Genomic DNA, 12,466 nt, shown 5'->3' on the forward strand with positions numbered 1-12,466 from the left:
GCTCCCAAGGATGAACCAGACTTGTGGAGGTCTACAATTTGTTTTCTGAGGTCTTGGCTGACTTCTTTTGATTTTTTCATGATGTCAAGCAAAGAGGCACTGCGTTTTGAAGGTCGGCTTTGAAATACATCCACAGGTACACCTCCAATTGACTCAAATTATGTCAAATAGCCTATCAGAAGTTTCTAAAGCCATGACATAATTTTCTGGAATTTTCCAAGCTGTTTAAAGGCACAGTCAACTTAGTGTATGTAAACTTCTGACCCACGAATTGTGATACAGTGAATTATAAGTGAAATAATCTGTCTGTAAACAATTGTTGGAAAAATTACTTGTGTCATGCACAAAGTAGATGTCCTAACCGACTTGCCAAAACTATAGTTTGTTAACAAGAAATGTGTGGAGTGGTTGAAAAACTAGTTTTAACGACTCCAACCTAAGTGTACGTATACTTCCGACTTCAACTGTACATTAGTCAAGCGTTCACTTTCAAATGTGTATTTCACATGGATGAACTTTAGTGTGAGACCGAGATGAGTTATGCTAACATCCAAAAAATAGGCTTTATGTGTATGGTTGAGTTCTGGCTTCGGCCATAGCTGACATGCGTGCCATCCTGGCTGGTTGGTCATTGTCGGAGTTGATCCAACGTTCCTGCCCTCAATGGGATGAAGAATTTCACTTCTGACTGGAGGCAATCTGGCCGGGCACTCTGAATGGTCACTTGGGCTCCTTCTACTCCCTGCCAGTGTCTTTCTGTTCTAGTCTTGAAAGACAGCATTAATTACACTTAATGAAAGATGATAGACGTTCACAGTGTACAGTGTAGGAGCTTGCGTTCAATGTGTGTGCATGTCTCTGTGTGTGTCTATAGTATACGATATACGAATTTGTTGAACGTTAGTTTAAAAAAACATTATTTTTTTTAACTAGAAGTGACTGATGTTGACATCTCTCCCTGCAGGTGTTTGCGTTGGGCAACAAGACATATGAACACTACAATGCCATGGGGGCGTACGTGGACAAGAGGCTGGAGGAACTGGGAGCCAAGAGGGTCTTCGACCTGGGCATGGGAGACGACGACGGCAAGTGAGTGAGGCTGCGTTGGAGGGGTGCGTCCCAATATCTATTTTCGCCTGAAGAGTGCACTTGTTTACTACTTCCCACAAATCTAAAGGCATTGGACTGGTGGAGGCATGCACTAATGGGAGTTTACAGCATATTTCTTATACCAGTCTTGTCCTTTCAAATCAGTGAATGGAAGTGAATGATTGCACACTTTGGGAGGAAGGAGAGATAATTGGGACATAACCTTGGATCTCTCCCGAATCAAAGTGTGACCGATGTTGAGATCAAAATGATGGCCAAATGATAGAAATGGAGGTTGATAAGAGGGTGTTTCTGCTCCTTTTCATTTGTCAGCCTGGAGGAGGACTTTGTGACATGGAGGGAGCAGTTCTGGCCAGCCATGTGTGAGCACTTTGGAGTGGAGGCTTCAGGAGAGGACTCCAGGTACTTATCCCAATTTATTGTAATTATCACATTCTCATTTTCCCTCAATTCACACACACAGAGTATGGAAGGAGTGATTTGCAGATTAACTGTAGGCCCTCTCGCTCTACGTTAGCGTTCGTCAGTACGAGCTCAAGGAGCACAATGACATCAACATGAACAAGGTGTACACAGGAGAGTTGGGCCGTCTGAAGAGCTTTGAGACCCAGAAACCGTGAGTTATTCTACCCCATCCTCTTCACTTATCATTACAATATCTGCTACAGAGTTTTGTGTTCCATAGATGTCTCTCTAAACAAGTATTACTGCCCGCTAGTGGAGCTAAAGGGGATTTCCTAGTTGGAACGCTGAAGTGCGACACTGCGTTATCCGTCGATGTTTACCTCTATGATTTACCTCATGTTGTCTCTGCATACTGATGTGTACAGTTCACTGGTATGAAATTATATTGATCCTTTCCCCCCCCCAGTCCTTTTGATGCAAAAAATCCATTCCTGGCTCCAGTCACTGTTAACCGCAAGCTCAACAAAGCAGGCGACAGGCATCTCATGCACCTTGAAGTGGACATTACAGGCTCCAAGATTAGGTAAGCAAGAGAGCCGTAACTTTCTTTGTATAGTTATCAACCTATATCTACCTCCCAGACAGAATTTCCTTAAAAGGAATAGGCTACACTTCTTGTATGAAATGGTGCCTTTTTATATAGTGGAAAGATGACTTAAACCCTTTGTCATTCTGTCTTTGTAGATATGAGTCGGGAGACCACGTTGCCGTCTATCCTACCAATGACACAGCGATCGTGAACAGGCTGGGACAGATCCTTGGCGTGGACCTTGATTCAGTTATCTCTCTCAACAACCTTGATGGTGCGGCACTGACCTGATGCAACACCTTGACTCGGAGTCCTCCGAATATCTCTCTAATGTCTTTTGAAGATCCTTAAACACACACATTCTGTTTGGACATCTCTTGAAATGTTACTCTCCCTGTATTGACATTTTTTGAAGGAGAAGGTTTTGTGAAATCACCAACTGCTTTTTATTACTCTAAATCTTAGGGTCGGTGTCCTTCACCCAGGTTAAGTCTAGTCCTGGACTAAAAATAAGCTTCATTGAGAATACTTTTTAGTCCAAGATTGGGCTTAATCTGTGGAAACTGTCCCTTAGTGTATAACCAATGTTAATGTGATGCTATCTGATGCCGTTTATCAGAGGAGTCCAATAAGAAGCACCCATTCCCTTGCCCCACCACCTACCGTACGGCTCTGACCCACTACCTGGACATCATCCACCCGCCTCGCACCAATGTCCTGTATGAGCTGGCCCAGTACGCCACTGACCCCAAGGACCAGGAGAACATGCGCAAGATGGCCTCGTCTGCTCCCGAGGGCAAGGTGTGTGGCTGTGACACTGTGTTAACTTATCTGCTCTCTACTCCTATTCTAAAAGTAGTCAAGATTACCTCAACATACACAAGATGGGTTATTGGTAGTGGGAAAGTATGCTTAAACCTCAGGGTTGGGGTCAATTCGATGTCAATTCAGGAAGCAATCTTGAAAAGCATAGAGAAAAATTTGAATTGGAATTCAAATGTACTTTCTGACTGAACTGAAATGGAATTGACCCCAACCCTGATAAGCCTATAACACGTGTGAAAAGTTGCCCTGAAGCACAGATCTAACTCTAGCCTTAACCAATTTAGGAGGATGGTAAATATATCTGACCCTCATGTATCAGACCCAGATGCCTGACTCCAGATCAGTGGTTAGGGGCAATTTCTACCTACTCCATTGTTATCCCAGCTAAGTGTTGTTGTGGTCTCTACTAGGCTCTGTACCAGAGTTTTGTGCTTGAAGACAACAGGAACATCCTCGCCATCCTGGAGGATCTGCCGTCCTTGCGGCCTCCCATCGACCACCTGTGTGAGCTCATGCCCCGTTTGCAGGCTCGCTACTACTCCATTGCCTCCTCCTCCAAGGTGAGGATATATACAGGGGTGTATCCATGCATTGTAGCAAAACTATGGTTTCTAGTGAATATACCCCAGTACATCACCCCTAATGACCCCACACCCTAACTCTTCCTCAATACATGTATTTTTCTTGTTACATTTACAGTAGTTATTTAGCAGACGCTGTCATCCACTATAAATTATATTGAGATAATGTGAAACAACCACGTATTATTATAGGCCCAGTGCAGTCAAAAACATGATTTCCCTGTGTTTTATATATACACTACACTACCGGTCAACATTTTTGGAACGCCTACTCATTCAAGGGTTTTTCTTTATTTTTACTATTTTCTACATTGCAGAATAATAGTGAAGACACCAAAACTATGAAACAATACATATGGAATCATGTAGTAACCAATTTTAAATAAATCACAGACAGTGTCACCAGCAAAACACCCCCACACCATAATTTTAACATTTTTATTTTACCTTTATTTAACTAGGCAAGTCTGTTAAGAACAAATTCTTATTTTCAATGACGGCCTAGTGCCTTGTTCAGGGGCAGAGAAAGACAGATTTTTACCTTGTCAGCTCGGGGATTCGATTTTGCAACCTTTCGGTTACTAGTCCAACGCTCTAACCACTAGGCTACCCTGCCACCCCACAACACCACCTCCATGCTTCATGGTGGGAAATACACATGCAGAGATCATTCGTTCACCCAACCTGCGCCTCAGAAAGACACGGCGGATGGAACCAAAAAACCTCCAATTTGGACTCCAGACCAAAGGACAAATTTCCACCGGTCTAATGGCCATTGCTCGTGTTTCTTGGCCCATGCAAGTCTTCTTCTTATTGGTGTCCTTTAGTAGTGTTTCTTTGCTGCAATTCAACCATGAAGGCCTGATTCACACAGTCTCCTCTGAACAGTTGATGTTCAGATGTGTCTGTTACTTGAATGTATTTGGGCTGCAATTTCTGAGTTTCTGGGTAACTCTAATAAACGTATCCTCTGCAGCAGAGGTAACTCTGGGTTTTCCATTCCTGTGGCGGTCCTCATGAGAGCCAGTTTCATCATAGCGCTTTTACCAAATAGGGCTATCTTCTGTATACCACCGCTACCTTGTCACAACACAACTGATTGGCTTCAACGCATTAAGAAGGAAAGAAATTCCACCAATTAACTTTTAACACCTGTTAATTGAGATGCATTCCAGGTGACTACCTCATGAAGCTGATTGAGAGAATGCCAAGAGTATGCAAAGCTGTCATCAATTCAAAGGATGGCTATTTGAAAAATCTGACATATAAAATATACTTTTTTGGTTACTACATGATTCCATATGTGTTAATTCATAGTTTTGATGTCTTCACTATTATTTTACAATGTTGAAAATAGTCCAAAAAAAGAACCCTTGAATGAGTAGGTGTTCAAAAACTTTTGACCAGTAGTTATTTCAAATCAAATGTTATTTGTCACATACACATGGTTAGCAGATGTTAATGTGAGTGTAGCGAAATGCTTGTGCTTCTAGTTCCGACAATGCAGTAATAACCAACGAGTAATCTAACCTAACAATTTCACAACTACCTTATACACACAAGTGTAAAGGGATGAAGAATATGTACATAAAAATATATGAATGAGTGATGGTACAGAACGGCATAGGCAAGATGCAGTAGATGGTATTGAGTACAGTATATACATATGAGATAAGTAATGTAGGGTATGTAAACATATGAAGTATCATTGTTTAAAGTGGCTAGTGATACATTTTTCATACATTTCTACATTATAAAAGTGGCTGGAGTTGAGTCAGTATGTTGGCAGCAGCCACTCAATATTAGTGGTGGGTGTTTAACAGTCTGATGGCCTTGAGATAGAAGCTGTTTTTCAGTCTATCGGTCCCTGCTTTGATGCACCTGTACTGACCTCGCCTTCTGGATGATAGCGGGGTGAACAGGCAGTGGCTCGGGTGGTTGTTGTCCTTGATGATCTTTATGGCCTTCCTGTGGCATCGGGTGGTGTAGGTGTCCTGGAGGGCAGGTAGTTTGCCCCCGGTGATGCGTTGTGCAGACCTCACTACCCTCTTGAGAGCCTTACGGTTGTGGGCGGAGCAGTTGCCGTACCAGGCGGTGATACAGCCCGACAGGATGCTCTCGATTGTGCATCTGTAAAAGTTTGTGAGTGCTTTTGTTGACAAGCTGAATTTCTTCAGCCTCCTGAGGTTGAAGAGGCGCTGCTGCGCCTTCTTCACCACGCTGTTTGTGTGGGTGGACCAAGTTTGTGCTTTCCATGGTGACGTCACCATCCGGTAAATTTGTTAATAGGCCAATAAGAAAGGGTTCCAAACCTCTCTGCCAATAACAGAACATTTTCAGTTTCCCCTTCCCAATCATACCACTCCCAGACAGTCCTAGCAAAATTATTGCTTGAGAAATTCCTCTTTGCTAAGAAGCTCTTTTTTTGTGTAATTTTAATTGAAAACAATCACAGTCAGGTACTTAATTGATACCAAGAGATTACAGCTGCACTGGACCTTTTAAGCGTCCATTGTCGGTCAACCTGCAATAGTGTGATCTAAAAAAAAAAAGTGGTTAACGATGCCTTCTCTTTGTAGGTCCACCCCAATAGCATCCACATCTGTGCTGTGCTAGTGGAGTACACGACTAAAACCGGGCGCCTCACCAAGGGAGTGGCCACCACCTGGCTGAAGAACAAACTGGTTGCGGACAACGGCCACAAGTCCACGGTCCCCATGTACATCCGCAAGTCCCAGTTCCGCCTGCCCTTCAAGGCCAGCAACCCAGTCATCATGGTCGGTCCTGGGACCGGCATCGCTCCCTTCATGGGCTTCATCCAGGAGCGTGGGTGGCTCAAAGAGCAAGGTACATGGTAGACACCATGATAGAAGCTTGCCATAGACGCATGGAAATGTTTTTGTTGGTTTCCTGATTGTTTTGTTATGCTGCATAGTATTTTTTTATGAGTTGTCATGTTCTGTTTCACACTGACTAAAATAAAGCACCGTAACTGTCTTGTATGGATACAAGTAAGCCAATTGGTCTGCTTTTTCCTGTAGGCAAGGAGGTGGGGGAGACGGTCTTGTACTGTGGCTGCAGGCACAAGAAAGAGGACTATCTGTACCAGGAGGAGTTGGAGGAGGCTGAGAAGACGGGTGTCATCACAAAGCTCAACGTGGCTTTTTCTCGGGACCAGGAGCAAAAGGTATACTTGTTTTATTAGTTCTAGTTATTCAGCACTAGGACCTTAAAAAACTATTATTAAAAATGGTGAACAATGCTTTTCTGTTAGCTAGAATATGACATATTTATTAAATAGATGGCCATATACGACCATACAGCCATATTGTTATCTGAGCCTACACACACTGCAGTTGAGACACCAAGACAAGATTGTAATCCTTATCATATTTCCATAGCGTTCTTGAGTGTTGCCAATCATGGTTGTTGGTACTATAGACCGGTATCTATATCTGTCTGATTCTGTACCACTGGGGGTGTACTGTTAGTGGGGATGGTCAACACATACTCCACACAGAGTCCTAGGCTAGCCCTCAGAAGATACCTGAGGGATTGAGTTTGTGCTGCCTCATCTCATAAAGGAAGAGGAACACGTTTCCTTGCAAGGTCGTTTTTTGTTTGTGTGAAGACTGGAAGCTCAAGAGAATGTTGTAATAGATCTGTTTCCTCTCACCGTCCCGCCAGGTGTACGTGCAGCATCTTCTGAGGACCAACAAGGAGGACTTGTGGCGGCAGATCCACACAGACAACGCACACATATACATCTGCGGGTAAGGAAGGATCCTCGCCAGTAACATTTGCACCTTGGCGATAAAATTGATTGAAATTGAATTGACATATTTCTTGAAAGCACTCCCGAATTCACAAAAATCCTCAAACAAGGGTTAAAAGACAAATGTCTTATAGAGAAATGCTCCTGTTTTTTAGGGATGCACGGAACATGGCCAGGGATGTGCAGACAGCTTTCTATGAGATAGCAGAGGAGCTGGGCGGCATGACACGCTCTCAGGCCACCGACTACATCAAGAAACTGATGACCAAGGGACGGTACTCGCAGGACGTCTGGAGCTAAAACGCCTAGGATCCAACCACATCCTATGTTTGTTTTTAGACTTGCATTGTTATTTGTGTCAGTAACGGTTATAATGGGTCACCAACCCTGGTACTGGAGAGCTACCGGGTGTGCCGGCTTTTGTTCCCGCCAAGCACTAAAACATTGGATTCTATTGATTGCCTTATCATGACCTTGATTAGTTGAGATGGGTGTGTTTGTGTCAGGCTAGAATAAAAGCCTACACACTGGGACCAGGATTTGTGACCACTGGGGAAGGATATCGCTGCCGTCATCTCTGGTTGTTTTTATTCCATGGAGCAACACAAGCACTCACCAATGCACCACAATAACAGTCGGTCATCCTCCATTGATGATTTATTGATATTCTATGTCAGTCGGCCATCAGTTTGGTAGTGTCAAGTGTAGTATCACATTTGTTGACGTTGTAGCTTTTGCAGGAGAACGAACGTTTGATAATGATATACTGTAGCTGTACATAATTGTACGGTGCAAAGTGAGGGGGTGGGCTTAAATACAAAACTCACACAGTGCAAGTCTCCTCTTTAGGAAGTTGACCTAATCTGGGTACTCAAGTGTATTCCGAATACATGATAAATATTTTAGATTTGTGAAATAAAAAGTGAGACCTTTTTATCTACGAAATCAGTAACTGAGAGAGAAGCTTAGTGTTTTTTTACAGTACCTTTTGCATTTGGATAAGCGATATAGCCTTTTATGCAATGATGTTACTGTACATTTCTAATCAATCACAGTAACCCTTAGCAAGGCATGATAAAAGTATACTTTTGCAATTCAGTAGTCAAGCCCTCTTGAGGAGAAATTATTAGCTTTTATTTTCCACAAGACTGCCTTTTAAATATATCAAAGAAAATGATTTTTAGGTTCCCTGTAGTATTTGTATACATGATGCAAGTAAGCATCAAAGGGGAATGGGTAAATAATATGCATATTTCGACTTAAATTCTCTGCATTATCCAGTTTTACAATGAAACAAAAACTGAACACGTACACCACTTAGTAGCAAGCATTCAAATGTACATGTTTTTTTTAATCATGCAAACCTGGCACTGTACCCTGAGAATGTAGATTTCTACAGCTTGTTGGCTTTGAGTGTCAACTTTTTATCTTATTTTCTATGTACTATTGCACACTAATTAGTGTTACTGGATGATATCATCCAGTGTTACTGGATGATATCACACTTATCTATGAAATTTGGCATATCCTTTCTTCACTTCACCGTAAGCCAAGCAAAGCATATCAATTTGTAGATTCAGTGTGTGCCTTATTGAATGTGGTGCCTGACTTAAATGTAGAAGGGTTTTTGGATGCATTACTTTAAAGGCAATTTTTCAAAAATATTGGAGAAAAACCATATACTATGAAGACATTCATGTTACTTTTTTGTCCACATTCCATTTTATAATACAATAAGTGTCAACTGAATGAATGAATCTAAGCATATCCTTTTAAAATTAATAAAAAATATTGATTAAATATTGTTAACAGATTGAGAGTTTGTTATTCATGTCTGAGGTATGCATCCTCTTAATCGGATCAAATTTTTGAAAATTTGATCATCGTTATTTTCAATTGTTAGATGTAAGGATGGAGGGATTAAATAATGTTTGATGGATGCAAGATGTAGTTTATTTTTTATTTAACCTTTAGGGTTGCACATTTTGGGGAATATTCAGGAAACTGGGATTTAACAGGAATATATGGGAATATATGCAAATTAATATTAACACCATTTAAATGTAATTGTTTTTTGCATTGGATATATTTACCATATATGGAGACAGAAACATAAACCTTTTACCTTATAAGTAGACATAATTGCAAATGATTAAATCCTTCCATTAGTTTATTTATTTACAAATTGAACTTTAAATGAGTTAAATGAGTTGACTCTTCACATGGGATGATTTCACTGAACAACAAAATAAAGGGAATATTGAATGATCCTCAATGATCCATCGCATCTCCCAAAAACGTTTTCAACATAAATCTGTTAAAATGATAGTCTAGAAACTAAAGCTTTGGTTGTCTTCCTCTCGGGCTTCCATGTCTTCTCCCTGGACCTCAATGTCCACCTCTTGAACATCAGACTCTTAGGCCTCATCTTCACTGTCACTTTCCAACCTTGTTGAGGATGGCTCGTTGTCAGGCTCAAAAAGCCAAAAATTTGCCCGGATGGCTACCAATTTTTTAACCCTTGTATTGGTCAGCCTGTTGCATGCTTTGGTGTGTGTGTTCTCAAACAAGGACCCGTTGCGCTCTGAGGTGGCTGATGTTGGTGGAATTTGGAGGATGATGGAGGCAACAGGGGAAAGAGCCTCAGATCCAAAGTCCCTTCCACCAGGTGGCTGATGAGATATGATGGCACGACTGCCATATTGCATCTCCATCCCAAAACCCTTGCTTGGAAGTGTACTTCGCCAGACTGCAAAGAACCTTGCCCTCGTCCAGGCCAAGGTGGCGAGACACAGTAGTGATGACACCATAGGCCTTGTTGATCTCTGTACCAGACAGGATGCTCTTGCCAGCATACTTGGGGTCCAACATGTATGCTGCGGTGTGTATGGGCTTCAGGCAGAAGTCTTCACACTTTTGATGTATTTCAGAACTGCAGTTTCCTCTGCTTGGAGCAACAGTGAAGTGGGCAGGGCAGTACATATTTCTTCTCTTACATCTGCAAGCAGAGTCTGAACATCAGACAGGATGGCATTGTCTCCCTCAATCCATGCAATGGCTACTACTATAGGTTTCAGGCTGCTAACCACTCTCCCAAAATACATCATCCAGGAGGATCCTCTTGATGGGGCTGTCCATAACAGCATACTGTGATATAGCCATTTCTTGGTCTCCTTCCCCTCCAGGAGACTGTCAAACATGATGACAACACCACTCTAACGGGTGTTGCTGGGCAGCTTCGGATGTGGTGCTCTTATTCTTCTCACTTTGCTTGGTGAGATAGCAGCACAGCAATCTACAACTTGATGACCCTTCACATACCTAACCATTTCACTGGCTCTCTTGTAGATTGTATCCATTGTTTTCAGTGCCATGATGTCCTTGAGCAGATTCAATGCATGAGCAGCACAGCCAATGGGTGTGATGTGAGGGTAGGACTCCTCCACTTTAGACCAAATAGACTTCATGTTCACAGCATTGTCTGTCACCTGTGCAAATACCTTCTGTGGTCTAAGGTCATTGATGACTGCCTTCAGCTCATCTGCAATGTAGAGACCAGTATGTCTGTTGTCCCTTGTGTCTATACTCTTGTAGAATATTGGTTGAGGGGGGAGATGTAGTTAATTATTCCTTGCCCACGAACTTTCGACCACCCATCAGAGATGATTGCGATTAGTCTGCTTCCTCTATGATTTGTTTAAACACTGCATCCAGCAAATGAGTAGATAAAGCATGGCTGGGTGGAGGGGTGTATGCTCGGCGAAGAACATTCAGAAACCTCTTCTAATACACATTGCCTGTGAGCATCAGAGGTGAACCAGTTGCATATACAGCTCGAGCAAGACATTCGTCGTAATTTCTCTGACTACGTTCCTCCATTGATTCCAGGAGGACCATGAGCTGTTGCTATCGATAAGGTGTCTGATTCATAATTTTCACCTCGAATAGAACTAGAGGGACTTTTGTCAGAGGTTGCTTGTTGTGAGAGCGGAGGGAACTTTATGCACTTGTTGCATTCTTCACATATGGTTTGGCACCATATTTGCAAATGTACACAGCTTTTCCTTCTACATTAGCTACAGTGAAATGTCTCCACACATCAGATAGTGCCCGTGGCATTTTCCTGTAAAGATTAGGGAGAAAATGAGTTTAAAAAATATATACAATTCCATGTACAGATAAGCAGTTAGATTAAACAACTCCTTTGTAAGATAAGTGTTTTAAAATGAAACATGTATGAAAATTAATTAACACTCCTAAGTTAGCAGGTTCAAGCAGGCTAAAACCCACATGGTAGCAAAAACTAACTAGCAGAAATTGTTAAGTTAGAAATGATTTAAACACACTTTGCTGTAGGCTACTATTTACTAGTTAAAACTTCTTATGGCTGCAGTCCCGGTAACGGGACCGATATGACAACAGCCAGTCCAAGTGCAGGGCACCAAATTCAAAAAACAGAAATCTCATAATTAAAATTCCTCAGACATTTATGTGTCTTATATCATTTTAAAGGTAATCTTGTTGTTAATCCCACCAAAGTGTCTGATTTCAAATAGGCTTTTCAGCGAAAGCACTACAAACGATTATGTTAGGTCACCACAAAACCACAATAAGCATAGCCATTTTCCCCAGCTAAATATAGCTTCACAAAAACCAGAATAGAGATAAAATGAATCACTAACCTTCGATTATTTTCATCAGATGACACTCATAGGACTTCATGTTACACAATACATGCATGTTTTGTTTGATTAAATTCATATTTATATCAAATAATCTGAGTTTACATTGAGGCGACAAGATTCACTAAATGCAAAAACATCAAGTGACTTTGCATAGCCCATCGTTTCAACAGAAATACTCATCATAAATATATATGATAATACAAGTTATACACATTGAATTATAGATATACCTCTCCTTAATGCAACCGCTAAATGTTTGTTTTGTTCGAAAAAATCCGTTGTTTATGTCCAAATACCTTCTTTTGTTAGCGCGTCTGGTTTACATATCCAAACGCTAATTCTGGTCAGCGTTATATCGGACAAAAACTTCAAAATGTGATATTACCGGTCGAAGAAACATTTCAAACTAAGTACTGAATCAATCATTAGGATATTTTTAACATATAGCTTCAATAAAGTTCCAACCGGAATATTCGTTCTTGTCTGCGTGAGCAAT

The 12,466-nt window shown here is 41.5% G+C and overlaps 1 protein-coding gene across 2 annotated transcripts in view; it reads left to right on the plus strand.

Annotated features, from left to right (window-relative positions):
• The window catches only part of LOC120028261 (NADPH--cytochrome P450 reductase), a 34,073-nt gene extending 24,975 nt beyond the window's left edge, over positions 1-9,098 (plus strand). For both annotated transcript variants that reach the window (XM_038973434.1, XM_038973433.1), the window contains 11 exons: positions 965-1,089; positions 1,423-1,512; positions 1,628-1,726; positions 1,982-2,098; positions 2,260-2,378; positions 2,724-2,905; positions 3,340-3,489; positions 6,090-6,357; positions 6,552-6,697; positions 7,198-7,283; positions 7,441-9,098. In XM_038973434.1, the coding sequence (XP_038829362.1) occupies positions 965-1,089; positions 1,423-1,512; positions 1,628-1,726; positions 1,982-2,098; positions 2,260-2,378; positions 2,724-2,905; positions 3,340-3,489; positions 6,090-6,357; positions 6,552-6,697; positions 7,198-7,283; positions 7,441-7,585 (1,527 nt within the window). In that variant the 3' untranslated portion in view covers positions 7,586-9,098. The remainder of the gene's footprint in view (positions 1-964; positions 1,090-1,422; positions 1,513-1,627; positions 1,727-1,981; positions 2,099-2,259; positions 2,379-2,723; positions 2,906-3,339; positions 3,490-6,089; positions 6,358-6,551; positions 6,698-7,197; positions 7,284-7,440) is intronic.
• Positions 9,099-12,466: the final 3,368 nt, after the last annotated feature.

This window comes from Salvelinus namaycush, chromosome 34, assembly GCF_016432855.1.
Source record: "Salvelinus namaycush isolate Seneca chromosome 34, SaNama_1.0, whole genome shotgun sequence".
In the NCBI taxonomy this organism is placed as follows: domain Eukaryota; kingdom Metazoa; phylum Chordata; class Actinopteri; order Salmoniformes; family Salmonidae; genus Salvelinus; species Salvelinus namaycush.